The sequence below is a fragment of the Pyxicephalus adspersus genome, chromosome 4 (assembly GCF_032062135.1).
Source record: "Pyxicephalus adspersus chromosome 4, UCB_Pads_2.0, whole genome shotgun sequence".
NCBI lineage: Eukaryota > Metazoa > Chordata > Amphibia > Anura > Pyxicephalidae > Pyxicephalus > Pyxicephalus adspersus.
Window position 1 is genome coordinate 90320163 of NC_092861.1, and position 27295 is coordinate 90347457.

Consider the following 27295-nt stretch of genomic DNA (forward strand, 5'->3'; position numbering starts at 1 on the left):
CCCAGACCTAGATCAGTGAGTTTCTGAAAAGTCTGTGGTATACCGATACATAATGCCCCAGAAGGTCTCTGTTTGATTTAAATCTAGGGAACGTTAGACCATTACTGACCACTGCCAAACCAATCATCCCGGATGATGTTTCAGACAGCATAATGTAGACCAAGGCATCTTCAGGATTTTTCAAGTATGTCACATGCTTTGTGTGAAATTGCTCTCATTTGGTAACCTGCAAATCATGTTGTTTTCTGGAAAATGCCAATCAAGCTACACAGTACTGGGCTATGAGCACACGTCCCAAAACAGGATCTCACTGCCCACATGTCCCCTCATGTAGCCTGTTTTTGACAGCTTGGTCAGAAACGTGCACACATGTAGCCCACTGGAGGTCGTCATGTTGAACTCTGTTCCTCTTCACACAAAGACACAGATATTTGGTCCTGTCCTGTCCAGCTCTCTTTGTGTAAAGGCCCAGCTCATGATGTGTTCTGCACACTGTGCTAGAAGTCAAAGCAAACCTTCTTGCAATGGCAAACATAGATGTGCTATAATGGAGAATTTGGACTACTCGTGAAACCTGAGTTTGCTGCAGGTATTGCCTATGTTTTTGTACAGTACTGGCAGTGACAAGGGCACTAGCTAATAAAAAAAATGAATACATAAGGAGAAATAAATGGTCTTTGATAAAAATCATACCTTTGACATGGTATGTTTGGTTGATTGAGTGTATGTTACATGTAAGAATTCAATTATTGCATCATGGCAAATTAGCAACAAATCAAGGGCAAACAATGATGATTTTAGTAACATAAGTTATGATATGATTAACAGTGTGCGACCTTCATCCAAACTTAGTCATATGCCATGAAAATAACAAAATATTTAACAAAAAGAAGATTGTCATAATCCTTATAGACGTCATGTTGTTAACTGTAAATGCTAACAAATCAGTTACATACCACCTTAGTTTAGCAATAATAATGCAAATGTCTACCCACAAGTAATGTCTCCAGACCCAAAAGGATAGTTATATCTTCAATATGGACTTGGTGGTATCAGCCTTGGGTATGAGCAAGTCATGAAACGTCTAACTATAAGTGACATTCCTAATTTTAAGCATTGTTTCTTTTTTTTAAATAATTTGGTGCATGTTACATAACTATGTTACCAACTATCGTAGTTATATTACCTACTGATCCTGCCAGTCGATTGTTATTTTTCTATACTCTGTATATTGGTGACATGTGAAGATGGTAATTTTTGCATAGAAGCATATATTTAAATAGATGAGCAGTAAAAGACAAATACATAAAATCCAACTTCAGTTAACACTCTTTTAAACTGTTACAGAAATGTTTTTATTTTATTTTGGAAAAAAACATATGAATAAACAACCCCACCAGGGGGAATTGTTGGATCCAGTAATTGCCACTTTTGCTGGACAGCTTGAGAATAATAATAATAAAAAAAGAAATGACAGGTCTACTGTCAGATTTAACAGAAAACATTGTGCTGTATTTATGAATGAATAAATAGACTGTGTCATTAACAGGTGCATCACAATAAACTAGAATATCATGGAAAAGCAAATTGCAAGTGTTTATTTCATTAACATTTGCTGATTATGGTCTTCAGCAGTGGTCGCCAACCGGTGGTCTGGTGGAGAAGATTTTGGGGGTCTGTGGCTCTGGTCGGTGCACCCCCGAGCGGGAGGTGAAAGTCAGGTCAGGAAAAGGACCCCGCCAGGGGGAGGCACCGGCCAGAGCCACAGATCATGTCCCATGTGCAATTCCCAGGCTTAGGGAAGTGGGCTGGCTGTGTTTCACGACGCAACCTATCCACTCTCCCATCACAGGCTCAGATCTGCGATGGCAGAGTGGGCGGGTTGGGCGTTATGACATCACTATGGGCTTTTGACTTTGACTGACAACCGGCTCTCCACGCATGCGCAGTCAGGAGCCGGTAACATTAGTGGTCCACAAGACCAAAAAGGTTGGCGACTGCTGGTCTACAGGTAATGAAAACACCAAATTTAGTATTTCAGAAAATTAGAATATTATGAAAAAGTTCAAAATGGTAGATTCATGGTGTCTCATACCACTCAGCAAGTTAACCCAGAAGACAGTAGACAGTCCAGAAGACAATCATTATCACCCTTCACAAGAAGGGTAAAGCCACAAAAGGTCATTTCTAAAGAAGATGGCTGTTCACAGAGTGCTATATCCAAGCAAAATAATGGAAGTTGAATGGAAGGAAAAATTTGGCAGAAAAAGGTGCACAAGCAACAGGGATATCTGCAGCCTTGAGAGGATTGTGAAGCACAACTAATTCAAGAATTTGGGGTAGATTCACAAGGAGTGGACTGTGGCTGGAGGACTTCAAGAAAAACCACACACAGATATATCCGGGACATGGGCTACAACTGTCACATTCCTTGTGTCAAGCCTCTCAAGAATCAGAGACAAAGTCAGAAGCATCTTACCTGGGCTGGGGAGAAAATTAACTGGACTGTTGCTCAGTGGTACAAAGTTCTCTTTTCAGATAAAAGTAGTGGAAGAGTGGACATGCACAGAATCCAAGTTGCTTGAAGTCTAGTGTGAAGTTTTCACAGTCAGTGATATTTTGATGAGCAATGTCATCTGCTGGTGTTGGTCTACTGTGTTTTATCAAGTCCAAAGTCAGCGCAGCCATCCATCAGGAAATTTCATGCTTTCCTCTGCTGACAAGCTTTATGGAGATGCTGGTTTCATTTTTCAGCAGAACTTGGCACTTGCCCACACTTCCAAAAGTGCCAATACCTGGTTTAATGACCATGGTATCACTTTGCTTGATTGGCCAGCAGACTCGCCTGACTTAAACCCCATAGAGAATCTATAGGGATATTGTTAAGATGAGGATGAGAGACACCAGACTCAAAAATGCAGGTGAGTTTAAGGTGGCTATCAAAGCATCCTGGGCTTTCATAACACCTCAGCAGTGCAACAGGCTAATTGCCTCTATGCCACACTGCATTGATGCAGTAATTCATAAAAAAGGAGCCCCAACTAGATATTTAGTGCATACATGGACAAACGTTCAGTACACCAACATTTCTATATTAAATTAGTTTTTTTTTTGCCCTTCTGTAATATACTAATTTTCTGAAATACTGGTTTTCATTACCATAATCAGCAAAATGAAATATATCACTCTGAGTATAATTATTCTATACAATATATGAGTTTTACATTTTGAATTACTTAAATTAACTTTTCAATAAAATTCTAATAGTTATACTTTAGGCTATTAAAAGTACACATGCTTGAGAAAAGTTTAAGGCAGATATAATTATTTTATATACAGTGAATAAATACATATCTTTATTTAAATTTAGACTTGTGTGGGAATGAAAGCCCATCCCACAAAAATAAAAGCCAGTTGACAGAGGCTCTGAATATCTAAAATCAGTTCTTAATTATAAAAGGAGTGAAAACATAAGCCCAAACTTCACTGTAACTGGTTTCTTCAGGTATGGCGGATTTTGTTCTAAAAAGAGTGACTATTATCCTGTAAGAGAGGTATATAAAGCATTACCTAAAAAAGTAGAATGTGGATTCAGATTGTCATGTCTTTAAACATCAGGAACGAGGAAGGATTTTCCTTTTTTTTTCAATTTTTCTAATAATTTACAAGGTCTTTTTAAATTTGTCAGCATTACATAGTGGTCATGATGATGTATGTAAATTCAAGACCTATGCAACTGTGTAGGTAACTAATAGGTTAATGAATAATTGTGAATAGAATTGTGATTTTGTAATCCAATACATAGTTTATATGAGACATATGTATCATGTTTGACACTTTGGTATATTTGTATTACAGATTGCAACACCTATTGATGCATTATTAGATATGTTGATGTTACATAAAAGATTGTGAGTGAAGTCTTGGAAATAATATTCAAATAATTCTGTAAATCCTATTTTTCTGTGTCTGGTATAATAAGCCCCCATCGTTCTTCCAACTGTCCTAGTCTATCATCTTCAGCAGTTTCTTTCTCTTTATTCGGTAGGTAAAGCTGAGACAAAAGGCTCTCTTTTTCTTCTTGACATTTCCTAATGCAGTATTCAAGCTCTCTTTTCTTAGACAAGCTTGGTATGTAGAGAGGAGGTGTACTGGGACTCCAATCTATGAACAGCATACCAGACTCATTATGATCTGTGTCTTCTATCATATGTGTTTGGTTTATTTCTTGGTCAGTGGTGGAGTCTTCAAGTTCACAAAGGTCATCTTGTAGTTTGCCAATGGTGGGAAAATTACAATCACCCTGTGGAACATAAGGATAATTATCCATTTTCTTCTCTGATGTATATTCATTTGGCACAATATCTTCATTGTCATTTTCTTGTATAGAAGAAACACTAGCATTGCTTTTAATTTGTCCATAAAGATCTGTTTCTTTGCATACAATTTCTGTAGATTTGACAGATAAGAGAGGTCTAACTGGTTCACAAAGATTATGTGGCATATCATACGGTGAAATAGTGGGTCTTGCAGTTTGTACATGTTCATAAAGACTAACGTAGCCGTGGTCATCATCTGATTCTTCACCAGCTTCTTTTGTAACTCCTGAATCACAATTTATGTAATCTCCAACATGAATGATAGGCAGATCAGGCTGATTATTTAACTCTTTTGTTTCTTCTTTACCAGACATCATGATCTCTTGTACATTAGGCTTTCCAGGTTCAATGGTGATGAGGTTAATGGTTACAGTGTGTGCCTCAACCCAAATAGCATTTCGATTTTTATGAGCAGTAATGTTCTGAAACAAAGAAGAAATACATTTTTAAAATATATATATATTGAGATGAATAATAAGTCACTGTTTTGGCATTAGTCAAATATATTCACATGCAAATTGTGGTGAAGACTGAACATTTGCTTTCTCTTGCTGGCAAGGGACTGATGACATCATCTCAGCCAACGACGGTCAGGGGAGCCCCAGGGTAGCTAGCTTTTTATTGAAAAAATTATAGTGCTTCGGAATATAGTGGCATGTCTATATGTTTTTTTTGTACACTGGTAAAGGTACTCCTTAAAAAAGGCATAGCCAGAGAGTTTTTTAGTGTAGCACCAAAGGCTACAATCTGCAGTGTGACTCTGATATAGCTGTAGGGCCAGATTAACATTTTCTAACATACTTTGAAAAACGGCAGTAAAAATATCAAACATAACTTATGTGAGCAAAAAAGAAAAAAAACTATCCTTCTAGGGTGGTTGCCTTTCCAATAGTCAGAAAGGTATAAGGTATTCTCACAACTTTTATTTCTCTTATTAAAGTTTTCTTTCACTTTCCGTGTGGTTGCTGGAACAACAGGTGAAAATTAGCATTTACATGAGCTTTTAAATCAATGGGGTATGAGTAATAGTGAAAAAAGAAGGTCATAAGGAGCAGTCTCAAGTACTTCACATATTTCCAACAATGATTTTCAATGTTAAATATTAGTATAATGTAGTATGTTTAATATGGTATTTACTGTCAGCAACTTTAAGCCTAGAAGAATGGGTCAAACCCCACAATTCTTTGCATTTAGATTTCTAGTAAGAAGAAGTTTTTAGACCCTTATTTACAGCACTTCTTACTCAATGCTAAGGCTAATCCATGTTTTACTCCCTGGTACAAACATTCCAAGGGTGGTGACCAATAGGAATACATTAAAATATAAAGAACAGAAACTAGGAACATATTTTTAAACACAATACCAGAATATTTGGTTGCTTCGGGTTGCTGCCACTAATATATTTATGAATGAAATATCCAAAAGCAGTTCCTGTACAGATGATGAATAACATTGACAAAACATATATGATCCCTTCAACGGCTTGTTGAGATGTGCGATCTGCAAATAAATTAAATCATTTTCATTTTAAGGGTACATTTCTTACAGTTTTTATGTTTAATGAACAACTTGTAAACACTACAGGCTGCCTGCATTATTAAAGGTAAACTCCTATTTTTCCCCTTAAATGTATACAGAATGTGTGATTACACAGAAATTGCAATTCTTGTTTGCAATGGTCATAGCTTACCAATGCTTCAATGCTTTGTTCGTTAGAACAGCCTGGATCCAGGGACATGGAGACTGCTGCAGATACTTGCTCTGTATAGCTTGCAACATTGTGCATACCTTGTCTCCCCAAAAACAAGACCTACCCCGAAAAAAAAACCCTAACATGATTTTTCTGTATTTTTGAGGATGCTCAAAGTGTAAGCCCTTCCCAAAACTAAGCTACAATATATATAAATACATGGACAAGAGGTGCTCATTTAAGGAAAGTGCTATTGCTAGACATGAAAAACGGGGCTATCGGTTCTAAGGGAAATGGAGTCAAAAGAAATTCAAGATGGAATTCAAGGTTTGGAGAGTTATGATGATGTTCCAAAATGTGATGACATGACTTTATTTGATAAATGTTGAATTTTTGTTAAAAAATAAATGTCAATTGTAGTTCATGAAAAAATAAGACACACCCTGAAAAAAAGCCCTAGTGCATTTTTCTTTTATTTTCGGGGAAACAGGGTAGTTTGTATTTATTTTAATATATTTACCATAACATATGATAAAATCATTGGCTTAGTAGCTGTCATCGTCACACAGTATTCATGTCATATTGCTAATTTAGGGTCCTTTTGTAGCCAATTAGCTATGCATATACTCTGAAAATGAAAAAAACTACTAATAAGCTTGATAATGTGCAAAGCTCTTTACACTGCCACCCCCTTCCAGCCTTTGAGATTAGTTTGAATAATGACAGCCAGTAGTTAAAAAAACATTGTCTACTTTACACTCAATATAACTTATTTACCAATTAATTGAGTTATTAGAGCTAAAAAGAACAATCACATAGTTTTCACACAGTATTTAAAAAAAAATGTTACAGCCAAACAAGTTGAGCCTATTATTTTACCCATCATTGCAAGGACATCTAATGAGAACCTCTATAGTTAAAAGCAGCTTCATCTTGGTTTTCAAACATTTCAGCTGATCATTGTGAGATAAGCTTGCTATGAATCCAAGATACAATATTATTTCATCATTCTTACCTGCTTTTGTTGTAATACATGTTTCTTTCGACTTATGACCTGTTCTGGTAATCCAAAGCACTTGTGCAGCTATACAATATGTTGTATTTGGGTATATATGATTAATCCTATAATAAGGTTCCTAGAAGAGAAGTTAGCATAGTGGTTAATAGTAAAGTACAATGTTTGTACAAAAAATATGGATTGTCTACAAACAAATACATCTTTTGTATGCTAAACCTAGTGATCTACTTACCTTGAACTAGCCAAACAAAAGAAAACTTGGTAACAAAAACACAAGCCGCAGACCTTGTTGTTGGGCAAATTGCTTCATAATATTGAATAATATGTTTGATGGTAATGTGTTCTAAGATGTAAAATCCAGCCTGATTTTGAGAATGCAAAACAGTGGTTTCCATTGCTTCTATTATCTTTGTCTATGGTTTACCTGTATATGTAGTGACTGAGATCAGATGCAAATTTGGCTCTCAGATTGTTAGTGCAGACCTTGGGCCAGATTGATTGAAAGCTCCCCAAGACTGGAGAAGATACATTTTTCATCAGTGAACTTGGGTGATCCAGCAAACCTGGACTGCATCTGGTTCAGGATTGAAAACTTTTGCTAACAAACAGCAAATTAGGTTTAAAAATCCATTCCAGGTTTGCTGGTGAAAGTGCATCTTCTCCAGCATTGGAGAACTAGTTCCCTTATGTTTACCTTTATTATTGCCACTTAACCCATCCCTATTACCATTTAACTTGTCTTTTTTATCTTGTCTTTTTTTTATAAAACAGTGTCCATGCAGCTAAGGAGTGAACAACAAATCACCTGACTTGGAAACATTTATTCATTAAAGTTACACGTCCACTGTATACATGCAACCAGTCATTACTAGGAAACATACTTGCTATTAACAAGTCAATGGAAAAGGAGGAACAGTCTGTTCAGATGTTGCTAAAATATACTGTGTTTTAGCATAAGATAGGAAAATATGACTGCTAGGAGAAAAGGTAAACATCATATGCCAGACATTAAATGCACCCTTATATTTGTACATAAATATCAACCTATGCAGACGCCCTTTGACCATGTTTCCATTAAATAAGACTGTTTCCAAGGTTGTCTGTTCAGTTGATGCTCACAGATTTGTTATAAATGTTTATTGTAAAAGAACTATGGTATAATCTTCTGATCACCAACTCCAGCCTCAGGTATGAATAAAAAAGAGTAGGTTTTCCAACTCAAAAACCTAATGCACATGGATAGGGACATGTGCATTAGGGACAACAAATTCTTCCTAGGACATGTTATAAGTATGAGCACATCTGTATACCTCATGGGCTGCCATAGTGCATACCTTCCTAATTAGAAACTAAATATATCTGACATGCCATTCATGTGATTGGCACTTATTTCTTAGCTATTTTCCGTAATGCTCAACCCAACACACAAGGCATCTTGTGTTGTGTGCCTTCTGTATTAAACAGTGCAGAAAACATGCTGAGAATATTTGAAAGAATGAAAAAGGGGAGAATAGGCAACGTTTATACATAGCTCTTGTTAACTTGTCAACCCTGCAACTAACTGTTCTCTGGATCAGTGGTTACATCCATAATCTTTAAGCTGTAGTAGTTTTGTCGCTTCTTAACAGCCTACCTGAACTGCTTAGTACCTGATCTGCACTCTCCCCATATCGGAGTCCTTTGTCCCCCTCGCCCCTGGAGGGGAGAGCCTGGGGACCAGGTGTGCTCCCCACAGCAAAGTTGTCTGGTGGCTGTTAGGGTCACCAGCCCATCATCCCTCATTGCTCTAGTGAAGACCGGGAGACACTTTGACTCTGAGCCCCTGGTAATCCCGCGTCACCTGCCAGTTGGGGCCACCCTAACAAGACTGGTAATTGGCATAAGTGAAAAAACAATTTAGCTCTCCTGGCCAGAACTAGCATCAGCCAGCAATTGCACTCAATGAGACTGTCTCATCCAGCTTGTGTGGTACTGGACAACAAATGCATGCTTGGCTAAAGGATGCTGCTCTGCCCAGGGAGGAAGAAGTGAAGCAAATTCAAAAGATATTGATTTTCTTTTTTTTGGATGGGAGAGAGTTTGGTATTTACTATTGAGTGTGTAGGCAAGACACATTTCCGTTTTTTTTATGCACCAAGGTAGACTGATTACTGTTAGCATAATGTAGTTCAGCAAATAAATCATGGCTTTGGCTTAGTAGAAAATGGGTCTTCTGATTGTCTTGCTGGTTTACGGAAGGGTAGTTAGTACCCTGCTTGGGGCATCACAATGGCCAAAAATGGGTCTGGTCGTGGTTACATTCATTATTTTTTTAACTTCTATCATTGTATATATTTGGTATCTTTGAAAAAAGGGTCTGTTGTTTCGATAACTCACCTCAGTTTCCTCCAATAGTTTATTATTCAAGAATATTTTATATGTCAGTCCTTTAAAAATCTCATGAAGAAATTTAACAGGATGAGTCAGACTGATTTCAATGAAGTCATCACCAGGAAACAAATGGACCGTTGGAGGACCAATTTCCGCTATAAAAATATTGAGAAAAAAAAAAACAGAAAGCACATCACTTTTATTCTATGTTGGTGTATGTTCACATGAAATGAAACAAATAAAAAAGAATAGCTAGATAAAACTCTCACAACAAAGCAACTACTTCATTATTCTGTTGAAAAAAATTATTATGTCTCTCTGGCAGTAAGTGAGGGAAAATCTACGCAATGGGAACACACAGAATGAAAACAGGCTAAAGAACACTTCATACTGTGTTAAAACTAAAGAGACTTTTACTGGAGTTCTGAAAGGGTTAGTTTCTGAACATTTCTTTGCTTGGTTGATAATTAATTTTTCTTTTTTTTTTTTTAAAAAAGGGTAAAATGATTGAGAAACAATATTAACAAACCTATATACAAAAAATAAATTGTAAATGAGACATCTGAGTTAGGAACCAAAACGAGAAATTTGAATTAACAAAAATATAGGGAGCAAATCTTGTTTATAAATGTTGGACAAATGTAGGACTAATAATGCTAGCAATACACAGATAGGGCAGCATTCAATCTGATTAATTTGTTTTCCATAAATATCAGCCATAGATCAAAAAGCAAGCAATCACACTATCACACATTGCAATCGATGTACAGTCCAACAGAAAAAAGCACAGTAACAATATGCATATGTGTAAATCCTTCGAAATTTGATTCAACAGAAATTAATTGAAAGGTTGCAGAAAATTCATCAGATATGATTAATAGAAAAACATTTTTTAGGTAAAAGTCTATGGTAAAATTATCCAAACAACCTGAAGTGGCACAGCTTTTAAGCCTGTTTCCTGAATGGTTAAGTGTCAACCTCCTCCTGGCAGGTTTGCCAACAAAAATAAGAAACAACCTATAGTTCAGTACACCCTGTCTTTGCCACTTGTCAATCAAGTCACAATAAGCCAATAAAAAAAATAACCCATATTTCAATGTGTGTTGTGCTGTTAGGAAGAGCTGACAGTTCTGTGCAAAGTAGAATGTTTTTTATATTGCCGTTGGTACACATTCCCCATAGCAGTGCCCAGCTTTTTTTTTTTTTTTTTGCATTTCTTATTTTGCTGAGTGGCCCCACAATTGCTCAAAACTGAATACCAAAGCTCCCCCCTCTCTTTAAGGTTCAATAGGTTTCGCAGCATATTTTGCAAACTTCAAACAAGGTTTAAGGAACTGTTATTGGCTCTAACTGAGGAAAGGTCATCTATTCCTAATTTTTATGCCTTCATGTGCTATAAGGTCACTGCCTCCACTGAACAATGTAGTTCAGTTTCACCTTAAAGAATATCATTCTAGTACAGATTTTATTAAATAAATAAATAAATTAATTAATTAAAATACAGAAGTTGTCTGCAGTGCTTGCTAAAGACTTAAGATCACAAAAGCAGAGATAACTCAGATTCAAGAGTCAGATTCAAGAGGTGGAAAAAAATGTAATTTCTGTACAGGAAACTGTATTCATTCTAATATATGCGACCATTTTGTATCAAACAATACTTTTCCTCAGTTTGCATTTAAGTGTATTATTTCTAATATGTGTGACTCCCCTATTAGTGTGATGATCTTTGTTCGGTTTTATGCAAAGTAGTTTTGAGCCTTGCTGCATTCTCTATAAAATAAAAGAGAAACTCCAGCAGACGGCAAAAACAGTGGCAATGTGATCTTCAACACAATTGAGTGTAGCCTGAAAGGGGATCAGTCTCTACAGAATTCCTGGTGTGATAATACATAAAGTGTATTGTTGCAACAATGAAATTTATATAAACTTGATAAGCAATTCTATTATTAAGAAATTCCTGCTGAAAAATTGTGTAATGTTGGAATATTGTACAACTCTTTGTTGTTGGAAACGTATTTGTTTTTGCATGTGACTTCCCATTGTATCTGATATTGGTATAAAACCTTCAAAAATCAATAAAATATTTGAAATACAAACAGGAAGAGTCTTCTTTGGATTGGATTGACTTTTGATTCCGTCATAAATATAATACAAAACTAAATTAAGTATCTTAATACAAAAAGCTGTGACCAAAAAAAAAAAACTGACATCTGATTGGTTTCTGGTCAAATGAGGCCATTATACATGAGGCCATTGTAAAAAAAATATGGAATTACGTTAAGATGAATATACAACATACTATCATCAAATAAAATATAATGAAAAACAAAGAGTATATTTGCAAAAGTTGACAAATGCATACTTACTTTGAAACTTAAGCTTGAATATATCTGTGGTAATGTTGGTTGAACAGGTTTCATTCTTTATAATAACCTTACCAAAATATTCTATTTCTTTATTCCTTTCTACTAGTATTTTACTTGTTTCATTTGTCAAGTCACACCAGGTCTGTGTGATATCTGTGCATTCTAATTTCTTCTGCCATTCATTGCTTCCATATCTGTGGGTCAAGAACAAATATATCAATATACAGGATAAAGTTTGCAGTTTGAGTGTTACCACGTATCCCCTTGTTATGCCTTGACAGAGTCAAGGAAAGTTAAAGCATATATAAGTCAAAATAGAAATATCTCTGGAATACATGCACATTTCCATATATTCCATCCCTTTAAACATGTTGCAAGTTTAGAAAGGTAACTGTGGAAATGCCAGAAATATCATGTGCTTCAACTGTTCTCTTCCAATAACAACACAGTGGGGTTAATTTACAAAGTAGGTAAAGCATAGACAACCACTGCAAATGTGCAGTGGGATAGACAAGTTTTTTTCCCCAACTACGTCACCAGATTTCCCGCCTGGGTTGGGTGATGTAGTAAGAAGAACCAGGAAGAGGAGGAGAAGATTGCGGCGCCTGGAGCACCGGCCCAAAGACATATACCGAGACGAAGCAGGACCCGATGGAAGAGACCTCCGAACCGATCGACTGTGCTGCGAGATTGAAGGTAGTGTATTTTTTTTTTGTTTTAGCTGTATTTGAGTTTAGTTCCCTTTTTAAGGCTAATCACCTAACAAAGTGACATCCTCCTGCAAGGGATTTTTCATGTTATAGATTGGTTAGCAAAAATGTTGAAAAATCACTTACAAAGAATACCCAATCATGCGCAAGGAAATCTAAAAAAAAGAATAGATTTTGTTTGCACATACTTGAATGTTTGAAGTCAGCAGAACTTCAACTCATTCACTGAGAAAAGTGAACTATTGCTTGAAAAAGGAAACTATATATACTTAAGTACAAACCAATAATTTTTCCTAAAAAATGACTGGAAATAAAATCTGGCTTATAATCAGGTCACACCAGTAGATAGTGTGTATACCATACTCTTGTTTTTGTAAATATGAGAAATGTGTTTGGTAAACACAATACATGAAGACACATCACCATCTACTGGTAGTAACAAATAATGCACAAGCAATTATCTAAGAGTAAATGACCCATATTACCCAAATAAGTAATATATATAAAATATTAAAAATAAATTATTTTTAAAAAATGAGACCACCATAAACCATTTTAAAACTTTAAAAAAAACAAACAAGTTTAAAAATAAAAAAACATACATAAAGATCATTGTAAACGTGGGCACACTATTAAAATAATGATTTGTTGAAGCCACTTCTGATTTAATTCAAATTCAGGCATTCACTCTTCTTTGGTACACAACTGTTGTCAATTAAAGAGACTCCTATTAACTCCAAATAAAGTTCAGTTGTCCTAGTAGGATTTTCCTGACATTTACTAAGTTGCCTGCTGCAGCAAAAGCCATGGTTCCCAGAGAGTTTACAAAGCATCAAAGGGATTTCATTGTTGGAAGGTATCAGTCAGGGAAAGGATACAAAAGCTTTCTACACCATTGGATATACAATGTAACACAGTGCAGAGTCATCAAATAATGGAGAAAATATGGGACAACAGGCATATTGCGAAGAACTGGATGTCCTTCCAAAATTGATAAAGTTTATTAGACCAAGCAACCTACAGCAACACTGAAGGATCTGCAGGAATTTCTGCAAGTACTGGTTGTGTACTACATGTGACAATATTCTCCTGTATTCTTCATACGTCTGGACAATGAGGTTGGGTTGCAAGACGTAACCCTTTTCTTCCAAAGAACAAACATCCAGGCCTGGGTAAAATTTGCAAAGAAATGCATAAAGTCTCCCAAAAAGCATGTGGGAAAATGTGTTATGGTCTGATGAGACCAAGGATGTACTTTTGGGTCATATTTCCAAAAGGTATGTTTGGTGCATCACCGAAAGAACACCATTCCTTTAGCCAGGGAAAGTTCCAAATACCAGTCCCGTTTGGCCCAAAACCCTCAGGCATCTGCTAGAAAGCTGAAAATACTTGCACACAACACAACAATGACCCCATATCAACAAAAGAATGGCTTCACCAGAATGAAAATTTGGGAATTTCCAAGCCAGAGCCCAGACCTAAGTTCAATAGAAAACCTGGATAGGGCTTGCACAAGATTGTACAAGAGATGCAATTGTAATCTAACAGATGTGAAGGGCTTTTTAAAGAAAGAGTGGACAAATATTTGCAAATCAAAATGTGCCATGCTTCCACAAAGTCTTTTTTAGGGGTGTGCACACCAGTACATTGTTTTATTTTTTATATTTTATTCCCTGGCAGATTTGTTTGTCTTTCAATTGAATTGTACACATCACAATAAATTTAGTAAATGATTTTTTGGGGTCTCATTTTTTTTAATTTTACGTTTTCCATATATTTGGTGAGTATAACATGGGAAATGAACAATACATAACAGGGCACAACAAAATAACAAATCAATCTATTCTATCTACAGTTAAAAACATACTGCATCAGCCCTTTTTTTTACACATTTTTTGTCTATTAGTTTTTTAAATATCCAAGTGAACTCAATCGACATACATATCTTTAACTATAGATGAACTTATTATAGATAAAACCAACTGTCTCACATATCTTTTTTCTCTCATAGGTTTTTATAGTCTTTTTGCCTCTTGCACACATGATTTGTGACTGATCTGTGCATGGAAATACCTTAAAATACTATTTCTGTCAGTGAACGTGCTGCTCCTTGCTTCACACCGCAGGGCTCTGTGCTGAGTAACAGCCATACAAGTGCAACGCCACAAGTGCCCTCTCACAAACTTGTAGAGCAGAGGAACAGAGGAGGCTTATCAGACTAGTTTTGGTACGGAGCTATTATTACTAATAATGCACTGAGTTTTACAGATGCCTATAGAATTGAACACTTTTTTTGACACAATGCACAACTGCTGTAACATGAAAGAGAAGGTAAGTCTATGGGAATTGAAGTTGTTAGTACAAAGTGTTCAAAACTTAATATCAATTTATGTGGATTTAGTTCAGCTTGTCTTTAGAAATGTCATCAAAGAATATTTTGAATTAGTTTTTTAACACAATGGAACATAATTTGCATATCATGACAGTAATATAATGCATATATTGACAGTAAGAATGCCCTTTTAATGACTAAAGAGCAGCATTGTTAATATACAAAATACAAAAAAAGTATCACCATTAATAGCTAACTGTAGTTGAAATTTTTTATAGAAAAGGTTTAATCTCCACATTGTCATTATCAAAAGTTATGCTACCACACAAGCATTTGTGGTTCATCACTTTGAGTTGCATTTAAGTTTAAAGGCAGAACCAATTAGAAAAATAATGTATCATTTCAATTCAGTTAGTTACCAATGTGATTGGTACAGGAAATGATCAGACATCCACAATGCTACAGCTGGAGGCAGATGGGCATCCCATCAATGATTTGCTGGGGTGGCCCTATGATTTTTATTTATGCCGACAATCCTGACCCTCTGGCTTTAATACTGAGAATAGGCATCAAACACAGCCACAATTCTTTTTATTACTCTGTCTCCAGACCAGTGACTCAAGAGGTATTAAAGCCAATGGATCTGGGGAACAGAATAGAAACAAACATTTAAAAAAAATCCAACAAGAAAAAAACTATTATCTCTAACTAGTGACATAAAACTAAAATCACCATGTTATCACAGGGTTTGGACTTACTCTTTGTATTCCACTGAGTACAGTAACCCTTTTGAATTCTCTGGAGGTATCCAGGTAAGATTATTGTTAAAGTTCCAAGATGAGAAACTGGCAGTTATTGAACTTTGGAAATTACAGTCTGATTCTGCAAGTAAAAATGATACAAATCAGTAGAAAAAATATATATATATTGTAAATACAAACAGTAAATATAACATGTCTATTTCGCAGACCTGCATTATAAAATCTTTATAAAACCACTCAGTTCAGTAACAACAAAGAAAATAATAGAAATATATTATTTTTTCTTAACTCTCAATTAGAAATGTAAAAAAAGCTGTATTTGTAAAAAGTTCAGTGATTGATTCACACTACTACATATTCACTCATTGAAGCTCCCCAAGACTGGAAAAGATAGAAAATCCTGGGAGAACCTAGATGATCATGAAACCTGAAATGGTTCTGGCCTGGGATTTAAAACTGGTTTTAAGAAATCCATTCCAGGTTTGCTGGTTCACTAATGTTAATAAATCAGACCCATTGAGTAAGGTACTTTTAAAGTACATTCTCCTCCCACACCTTTGCTGGGTCAGGATGAATTCACTATTATTCATTGCAAGTCTGGATTTCTCATAATTCATTCTAGTAATATGGAAACTGTTTTAGCTCCACATTCTTCTAGCATGCATTTGCTACTTGAAAAAAACAAATATTTGCTTCCAATGGAGAACCCACTCTGTCTGCTCCTACATAATGCCCCAAGATACCCATCATAAAAATGTAGGGGCAGATAGGGCTCAAATGCCAGATTACATGAAGATCTAGCAGGAAATTGTGCCTAGATTTATGCCTATATTATATATAAAAAAAGATGAGTGGATTTTTTCTTTTAATTGTAGTTTGTTGATTTGTGGTGGAGAATTTAATTTTCATCTAATCTAACTGCTAAATGTTAGTGATTTTTTCTTCTAATGTGCTGTAAAACTGATTTGTTTTTTGTTTTTTTGGATGTCCCTTTTTGCTATTTAAATTTAGCTGTTGTGTACTGTTAACTATTGGCTCATCACATTTATAAAAATGGTGGAAATATTTTTCCCAGAGCAGTGTTTCTCAACCAGGGATTCTCAGGAGGGTGCCAGGAGGAGAAAAATTAGCAATTTGTGCCTCTCAGGTCAGTTTAAGTGACACCAAAAATCTTTTTGGCTATCTGTCTATCTATTCCCCCTACTGAATACCACAATAATGTACTGTGACCTGTGGATATTGTAAATATTTCTAAGACCTGAAAGTTTTTTTTAAGGGTTCCCCCATGATAAAATTTTGGTAAGCAACACTACACTAGAGATTCACTAGAAACAGGACACAGTCAGTAGTCTTTGATTTATTGATCACTGTGGGGAATAAAACTGCCAAATAGAGGATATATAATGATTTCTGTAGTCCATCAGATAAGAAATGAGGTTGGTTTAAGATACCTGCTATAAGTTTTAGTGCTTCTTGTGTGGACAGTGAAGTGGACAGTGGAGAGTGATGTGAACTTAGAAGTGAGCCTATTATACCCTTTCATGACATGAGAGGTGTTTGTATAAGTGTGGAAGAAGAAAGGTAAGGCTGGAGTTCAGTTTTAAAGAACGAATATAAAAATGAATTGTGGGAGCCTTATTACCTACCTATCTTCAAAAATGTTTCTTGTTATACTTGTAAAACCACTGAAACAGGAAATTTGTTAGCAATATGACTACTATACCCATTTGGTGAAGATGTTGTGGTTTCCAAAAAGATATCCACAACCTTTTTACCTCTGTTTTGTTTAGTTTTTTTTTTATCTTAGTCTCGTGTTGTGTTTTTCTAAACCACTGAGACCAATATTCATTTTGGGTAGTAACAACTTAATTTCTTTTCTCTGTAGGAATTATACTACAATTTCAAACAGTGCTACACTGTCAGTTTGTAATAATTATGAAGGTGAAATACTGTGCAGCAGCATGTGGAAATATTTAAATCAGCATCAATATAGTAAAATTCAAAAAACAAAAGAAAAAAGAAAAAATCACAACAAAAAGAAGATTCCACTGGTCTAAAAACTAGCTAAATACTCAAATGCAAAAATAACATGTGCAAATGCATTGGCCTTCAGTGCGGTTTGGCACTCTTGGAGGAATGGCAGCATTTTGTTTTGCATCTGGGACCGGCTAACCATTAGTTTATCAAGTCTGAAATGGGCCTTACATTGCTCTTCCACAGCCCTGTCTGGCAGAGCAACATTCAATGCTGGTGTTCTGTCATGAGGCAGCTGGAAGAGATGAGCTTGACAGATACATATCTTGGGAAATTGAAGGACTGATTTGCTAATCCAACTCTAATAGAGGAAGAGGTAGGCTGAGGATACAGGGGAACCACCCACCTCTTAAAAACACAAGAGTTGCATTGGCAGATAGAGAAGCTTGATCTTATAATGGGACATTTTGTTTTGGATGGATTGGTGTATCCCTGTTGGGGACATTCACTTTCTATATTTGTCCTAAACACTGTCACAACTGAAGGAAAATCTTACCTCCTTGATAGCACATTGCTAACAAAGATGCTATTGGAACTGGTCTTGACATGTGCTTTCATTGGTATTGCCAGTGACTCACTTTTACAAGCAAGCAGCAGACAACTTTGAAGGATTAGTAACAAGTATGCTGGACTCTATAATTTAAAGGTTGTTAGCCTTATACTATTCAAACCAGTGTGTACTGTTACCTGTATTATGATACAAAGTGTTATAGTAATGTTAAAGTTAATATGGTTTTTTGCTTTGTAGGTGTTAAATGATTTTACAACAAATATGGTAAAAAAAGTTTTTTCAATAGCAGTAGTATTTTCCAATACAGAAAAAACTAAAAGTTCCAGCATGTTCTTCCTCATTTAGTTAGTTCTAGAAAACGTGTTCTTTATTAATAATAATGCTTTAGCTGTGGAGAGAACTGCGACTCCCATCACATCCCACACTCTGCCCAACCACTACAAGCAAAGAGTGGTATCCCTTAAATTTTTAAAGTATATGTAATATAACTGTCATTTTTTATATACATGTTATTTAGTATTATACTTTGCTTATTTCTATACTTTGGAATCATAACTTCAGATTGCAGCTGTTCTTTAATGATGATTAAATCCTGGTAGTAAAAACAATCTGCTTTGAAATGTTACGTTGGCAGTTCTCCTTACAAAGATCAACTCTCCACTCATCATACTTGTGCAGCTGCAAAATATGTGTAGTACTGGACCTTGACCATGTTTATAATGTTCAAGACAAATGATAGGAAAGGGAGTGGTGTTGTTTATAGTTTGTGCTAAAACCCACACACCTTTACTAAAGTTGTAGCAAAAAAAAGAAGCAAAGAGAACAACAGCAAATCAGTCTTTGAAAATGATGCCAGGTTCATGCCCATTCAGGGCAAATCAACATGTTTAACTGGCTCTCACTATAACTTTACTAACCCTTTTCATTCCACCACCATTCAGCCACTAGCAGCAAATAAGTAATCCTTGGTAGGCTCCGAATGCAAACTGAAAAATAGTATAGGGCTTTAGACCCTCTTTCAGTATCCATAAGGCATTCATGTTTACCTATGCAGCCAGTGAACAAGTACTAGTGTTATCACGTGTAATAAAATAGGGGTGAGTCACATGTTCCCCATTATTTATTGCACCAGGTATTTATTTTTGTCCCCAGCGATGGAGAAGAGGTTAGTAAAAAAAGAAGCAAAGGGTAGATATTTGTTGGTCCCGTTTAAAAGAAGTGCAAAACAGGACTAATTATATTGTAAGGAGGGATTTTCAAGGTACCAAGCATATAAAAAATGTAAAGATTTATACATAAACCACTAAAATCAGTAAGTAGATAGCTTTGTTTCAACAATATCTGCTGATGCTTTCAACATGAATAAGTCATCAAAGAGAGTACATATTTATTATGGTTGTTACTGTCAGTGAGAAATCAGAGGTTGTTACTTAGATTATACACTACGCTTTTCGCAGATCTGTTCTGCTTCATCAGGAGTTAAATAGCAACCAATTTTCAAAGATACAATACCATTTTAGCCAAACAACTTAAAAAATGTCAAATAGGAATGGTAATAGGAAAGTACTGCTTCCTTGCAAAGCAGCCAACCCTAATAAATTTCTAGCTTATTAGCTTTGACTTATTCCTGTTGAATGCATCAGTAGATAATGTTTAAACAATGCTATCTACTTAATGATTGATTTTAGTGGTTTATGTATAAATGTTAATAGGATGTTTTAATGTTTTGTAAAATAAAAAATAGTTTTTTTTATGCTTGGTACCTTGAAAATCCTTCTCTACAATAAATGTAGTCCTGTTTTGCACAGAACCAACAATTATCATTTACCAAATTATAATTTACCAATTAGTTTGGGGTGAGGTACCTTTGATTCAACTTGATATGTAAGTGGGTTAAGTAATTTTTTATGACTAAAGAAAGAAGTAGTAGTTGAGGCAGCATGTTGACCACAGTGTTTTTGCCGCAGACTCTAACGTGTTCCCAACAGCTCTTATTCATCCTATTATGAGTGCTTGGGAACCATTTTGTGCACCTGTGTGCACATAGTTTCAGTGGATTGTGGTGCAGTTCCTGAAAGCAACAAGTCAGTTTGGATTGCACGAGTGCTTTTACTAATCTGAAACAAGGACTGCAATGTAACCGTATCTGCAAGGGCAATGCTTGCAAACACATTAGCCTGAACCCTAAAATGGGCTTTAAAATATAATACTGTATTTAAACCCAAGGAACCAAGATGACTGCATTAGGTTTCTTTTTTAGACTGTATGCTTTCACCCTAGGCTGATGACTTCTGATTTGGACTATATAACACCCCTTTCTTCTCACTATAATAAAAGTAGTAGTATTCTTCAGTGCAGCAGAAACACAGCGTTTCAAGCTGGATTTCTGGCAAGCTTAACTGTTATTTTTCAGTACTATAAGACAGCAAACATAAGGAAATGTGATAAATCGAAGGAAATTAAGAAAATAAAGGAAAGAGTAATGTGATACCATTTGCAAACAATGAACCCCTGCCTACTGCTTATACAAAGCTGATGTACAATACTGTATTATTCAAAATGTTACACAGCTAAACAATAATTTGTTACGCAAGTGAATATTACACTGATTCTGGGAACAGTTGGCTTTAATTGGGAACACAAAAGGCACCTGAAACAAAATAAACAGAAAGTCTTGCAAGGCACAGGTCCAAATAACAGATGGAAATAGCCAACGCGAACAGACAAAAGGCTTTTTACTACCCAAGTAACACTATTAGATGTAATTTGGAGTGGGTAAGAGGAATGGTTAGTGGACTCACTTCAAGCAACATTTTATTAACTAATATTGCTAGCTGGTAACAAATTGCCTGTACAGGTCCTAGACATTATATAAAGATAAGGTTCTGGCATTAAATCACTTTGGGTTCGGATTGGATCTCATGGTTTTCCATATTGGTGAAGTTCAAACTTGGTAGCTGAAAATATGTATCCAAACCCACAATACACGGCATAACCTTTGTCCCTGGTCAGATAGATCCTTAAAATACCATAATCTGAGAACGGACAAGCCCTTCCCTGCATAAAAAAGGCACATTCCATACTGCCAGTGGGTTCTTGAACTTGTTAGTGGGAGTGTAGGGAGAGGTGGACTGTGAACTGCAGTATTCTGTTCTTACTACTATACCCTTTCCACCCCCCTCACCACCACCGCCATCAGGTTTACAGTTTGTAAATCCTCATTAAGACTTTTTTTCTGTATCAACTGTAAGTGTGCTGGCATGCTTTACTCTGTGCCAACCATTTGCAGTCTTCATTTTCAGTGAGGAAGAGATGGTGGAGGATGTGGTGGTAGACTACTTGTGGAAGGGAGAGAAGGAAAGGTCAGATGAACACTCCTACCTCTAGGCCTCTGCAGTGTGGCTCTTTTTAAATGTACTTATTCCGACAATTTTGTTCTGATTTGCAGCCTCTGATGGAAGTTCACTAATAACTACTTCATGTACTAGCATTATCTACAAAGATATGACTCTGCAACACAAAGTCAGGTAGCCACTCCCTAGTTTCTATGGCCAAAAGAAAGTGTTTCAGAAGTATGCCTAATATCCTAAGGCAGGGGTCAGCAACCTTTACTATTAAAAGAGCCATTTTGCCTCCTCTTCCACTAAAGAAAAATAGTCTGGAGCCGCAAAACATTATATAAACTTTTAAAAGTTTTAATATTTTTTTAATTTTACCTGTTACAACAAGTGTGCATGTGTAGGCCTACTTTGAAATAAATTAAACACTGAACTTTGCCCCTAGAAGCCTCCAGCTTCTAACGTATCATCCTGTTACATTAGAAGCTGGAGGCTTCTAACGTAACAGGGTAGATTTTTTTAATGGGCAGAGTTCTTTATGTTCTGACGATGCCTTAGTGATGAAATTTTAAGGGGTGTTAGCCACAGGTGTCCCTCATTTGCAGCTTTAATTTTGTTCACCTGTACCCCCCAATCTTGAGTAATTGGGGTTCAGGTGCTAGAAGCCTCCAGCAATGTGTAACAGGGTAGATTATTTTGATGGGCAGAGTTCTTTATTTTCTGACGATACCTTAGCGATTCAATTGTAGGTGGTGTTAGCCTTAAGTCCCACTTGCACCTCTATTTTGGTCACCTGTACCGCCTCCCCCCCGTTCCAGAGAAATTGGGGTTCAGATGCTAGATGCTTCCAGCAATGTGTAACAGGGTAGATTTTTTTGATAGGCAGAGTTTTTATGAATTTTTAGGAGGTGTTAGCCACAGGTGTCCCGTACTTGCACCTCAAATTTTTTTCACTTGTACCCCCGTTTCCAGATAAATTGGGGTTTAGGTGCTAGAAGCCTCCAACAATGTGTAACAGGGTAGGGGTTTTTTGATGGGTGGAGTTTTTAGGAGGTTTTAGCCACAGGTGTCCCCCACTTGCACCTCTAATTTTGTTCACCTGTACCCCCTTCCTGTTTCAGAGAAATTGGGGTTCAGGTGCCTCCAGCAATGTGTAACGGTAGATTTTTTTGATGGGCAGAGTTCTTTATGTTCTGATGATAGCCTAACAATTACATTTTAGGGGGTGTTAGTCACAGGTGTTCCCCACTTGCACCTACATTTTTGGTTTTGTACATCTCCCCATTCCAGAGGAATTGGGGTTCAAAGGAGGGGGATTTCATTGTACACACCCATTTGTACACGCCCCGTGGTAGATTTATTTCACTGGTAGATTTTTTTCATTAGAACACCGGATAGGGAATCCCCCTCCTCCGCAGTGTCTTGGGAGGAAGGGGATCCCCCATCAGAGATCTCCCCGCGGCAGCCGAAGGGAGCCACAACAAGGAGGCTAAAGAGCCGCAGGTTGCAGACCCCTGTCCTAAGGTAAAGTCCTGTTTAAAAGGGAAGCAAAGCAGGACTATCTATATTGTAAAGAGGAATTTTCAAGGTAGCAAAGTCTTAAATAAAAAAGCAAATTTTTATTTTACAAATTATTTAAACATCTTATTGAAGATATAAATTAGCACATATACCATGATAATATCATAAAATCAATCATATAGATATAGCTTTGTTCAAACTATGTCTGATGCTTTTAACCTCCCTAGCGGTTCATTTCATGAAAATTTATTTTACAGTATAATATAATAGTATGAGTATAATAAAGTTTGAAAAACAAAATCATTTAAAAACAATAAATTGAATAAATTAAACAATCTATAAATTTAAAATAATATATATATATTTTTAAATTTAAAAAAAAAAATACAGATTATACTCATACTATTATAGATACTATAAAATAAATGTTCTTGAAAACAATGTACTGCTTTTACACATAAAAATCCAATATATTGCATTCAATACAGTTATTGTGTATTGAATGCAATACAAATGGCTTTTGAATTTCCCGACCCGCCCGGCCGGGACGTGCACACGCACTGATGTCACCGGGAACTCCCCCCGTGACTCATCGGATGCAGAAGCAGGAAGAAGAAAGTAGATAAAAAATGGAGATCGCGGCACTGGACGGCGCGGGACCCCGGCAGATCAGGTAACTGCTCTTTTTACTAACCTTTCATAGGTGTTCCAACCCCGAGTGTTACCACTTTTAGCAACTTTTTTTTACTTTTTTACTTTTAGCAACTTTTTACCCCGAGTCACACTTGGGGTTAGCGCTAGGGAGGTTAACAAAGATGCATATAGATTATGGTTGTTACCATCACTGAAAGGACACTCCTTTTGATGACTCATCTTTGTTAAAGGCATTGTATTTTGTGGCGCTATCTCACAGTTTGATGGGAGCTGGTGGTGGTTCTGTGGGCTCTACCTATCATCCTATACACCCAGTCTTCAACATGAGGACCAACCGTCCCCTTCCTTTTAAGACCCCCAGAACCTATGAAATGTTCCAGGCAAAATGCTTCCACACAATGTGGCAACTTTTTTACCTAGAGGAAAGAAGCTACAAGGCAAGAGATATTTTTTCTCCAGACAGGCTAAAAAGTAGCCTACCCAATGCTAATCAAAAAGTGCTACAATAGAGTAGGAAGGGTGGCATTTAGGCACTATATTTTTATGCCTAAACATGCTTTTTCTTCTTTTGTATCCTTAATGTGTACGTGTAGAAATCAATTGTGAGCCTATAGCAGTGGAAAATTGGGATGAATTCTCTGATTCAGATTCATCTTCCATAGCTGTGTCATCTAATTATGATGGGGCAGTTGGATTCACCCCCTCCCCTTTTTGTGTTTTTTTTAAGGCTATTCCATTTGTAAGCCCTACCATTATCAAATGCTTGTTTCTTTTACATATTTATTGTCCTTTTTCTGTAATAACTCCTTATTAAATTTTAAAAAGAAAGGTATTAAGTTCTAGTTTCTTATTTGCAAAATGTTCTGATTGCAAAATCTCTTTATATTTAGTCTACAAATCACAAATTTGAGAATACAAATCTAATAATTCTGTTTGATAATACTTAATTAGGATTTGCATATGTTTCTGTGAGGTAGATTGTAATACCTTCTCTCATTCATCCTTGATTCTATCCACAAATTTAACATAGGAAAATACTTGTATTCACAATCTTGCAATCTTTGCAATCTTTGCAGCACTCACATAACCACACTTCAAATGTGTTACAATAGTACAAATCTGCTTTGTGCCCTTTGGTTAGTAACTCACACATGTGTCCTGACTGGTCCATGTCCCAAACTTTACAGTGCAGCACTTCCTGTTAAAATACCATGTATTTCAAGTTATACTTGAAATACCCAGGAGGTATGCTTCTGCTCTTCTATCAAGCAATGGGTTTTTTGGCAGCAGTGTAGAGGCAACACCAGCTGCCTACCATTAATTGGAATTTTAATGCTTTAGAGCAGGGGTGTCAATCTCAAGTACACAGAGGGACGAAATTAAAAACTTAGACCAAGTCGGGGGCCAAACTTGAAATGTATTGGTTTACTATTTCATCCATAACTAACAAAAACAAACCCCTCTATACACACTTTAGGGTTGAAAAGACTATTTCTATCTATCTATGCAGGCTGTGTGTTCATCCTCTAACATCACACGTTTGTCTGACACTAAATATTACACTATGCAGTCTCTAATAGATTGAAACAAACACAATGCCCCTGGTAGTCAGGCACCATGTGATCATTGCCTAGGCTTTATGTCACATGATGGGTGTACAGGAATAATGTCTATGTATTGCATGTATTAAAAATGATGATGTGAGGTGGTAACGTGGGCGGACGGGCCAGATGTTGTTCTTTTTCAGAATTCTTTGGGGGGCCAAAAAAAAGGACCTTGAGGGCCAGAGTTTGACACACCCTGCCTTAGAGGTTACAACATTGGCATCAAGCAACGACCCAGTACTTCTGTGAGTATGGGTCAAGGAGAGGATCAGGGAAGTTTGGAGATTTTTCACTACAGCAGTGGCCTCTTTGAGAAGAGTGCTAAAATGGTAAGCAGTGATTTATTAGGAATACACTCCACAATTTTTCCTGAAATACACAATGTTCTGCTTCAAAGAGCAGCATTTGTGCTATCCCAGGGCCACCAGAAACCTATGTCCACTGCTTCTGTCCCTGGGATGCTGAGGCAGCAGAAGGCTAAGAAAGGTTCAGAAGACATTTCAGGGAATTACCCGTCCCAGACACGTGGCATTTTATATTACTTGATGGAGCAGTTGAAGGACATCACTGATCTCAGTGACAATTAGGACTTCTGGTCCTCAGACACTGGGCATCTGTCAAATATAAAATCCTTTATTCCCCAAAGACTTTAATGACATTCTGGGAAAAGTTCATCCTTTATATGATTTGGATCACAGATCCAAAACAATGTAAAACTGTGGCCAAGATATGCAACTTCTCATCCATACCTAGAGCCTAGCCCAGTTAGCAGAATTAGTAGTGGGACCAGAGGAAAAAACTTTTAGATGAGTAAACCAGTGCTGACCAACAGTGTAATAGAGGGCATTTTTTCTGACCCACCATATCAGATGATGCATCCTTTTCCAACAAAACATTAATTTAGGAGGGGACATTGTTCGTTTACGACAAATGTAACATTATTCTTTCTACTGACCTGTAATGCTTAAAAGGGCATTTTGCCTCCAATTAAAGAGGGCATACGTCTTCCCTCTGAACACCAACATAAATAGGTTGGTTATCCTTGGAAGTACCCATTCCCTTCAGGTTTGGTTATCGGTGGAAAGAGAAATGCCCCTATATACTTTCTCCCACTAACTATAAAAGAAAGGAAGCAGTAGCACTTCAAAGGAACGTACCACCAATGTTACTGCAACATTGACCATGACCTCTATTGTAATGCAGGCATTGACACTGACCACTAATGTAACAGTAACTTTTTCACTTGCTTACCAATATAACTGGAACATTTAAATTGATTGACAGTGCAATTTAGGCACTGACCAGCAATGGATTTGGGGCATTATTTCTACCACTGTCCATGAAATTAATGTGGTCAAATAAACTTATCATCAGTTTTGCAGGGCATTTATACCGGTCAACAATATACCAAGGACAATAACCACCAATGTCACAAATAATGACACATACAATGCAAAGAAAACATTGACAATTGTAACTCCATTAAACTGAACATACTAGTTACAATCAGATTGTGCAATTGCCTAAAAACTAATTAGTGTAAGGACCTTACTGATTTAATAATAGGTAGGCCCCACATAAAATATCTTGAATACCACCTTAAAAAGTTTCATTTAGAGCTTACCTGAAAGAGATGGTAGTGGAGTCAAAAGCAGCAACAGAAGTAGGAACATTATAGTAAAGAATGCCACTTTGTTTTGCTGTAGAATACTTCACATCTTGCACATGGCTCTGGTATAGGAAACATCAGATGAGGTTTGAAGTGGTTCTGTAAAAAGTCAAATGTTGCTGTTACCTGCATTGGTAACATGTGTGATTGCCGGTATATGTATGGGTATCTCCCCTCTGCTACTGTTACTTCCTATTTCTTAGTAGGAGAAGCTAAGTTTCGCTGTGTAACATGCCTCACCCTCTGTGTGGTAACACCTGAGATAGACGAGTAGGAGGAGGCATACAGTAAAAGGAGGAGGCCTGCCTGTGAAACAGGGAATGAGGACACCTTTTACC

General features: G+C 36.5%; 1 protein-coding gene across 1 annotated transcript; it reads right to left on the reverse strand.

The window, feature by feature from the left end:
- Positions 1-1338: 1338 nt before the first annotated feature.
- Positions 1339-27295, reverse strand: LOC140328980 (interleukin-20 receptor subunit alpha-like). The gene is made up of 7 exons (XM_072408950.1): positions 26913-27295; positions 15624-15747; positions 11824-12017; positions 9464-9612; positions 7085-7205; positions 5743-5879; positions 1339-4801 (listed from the first exon to the last, which is right to left on the reverse strand). The coding sequence occupies exons 1-7, from the start codon at positions 26959-26961 to the stop codon at positions 3956-3958; spliced, it is 1620 nt and encodes a 539-aa protein (XP_072265051.1). The 5' UTR covers positions 26962-27295; the 3' UTR covers positions 1339-3955.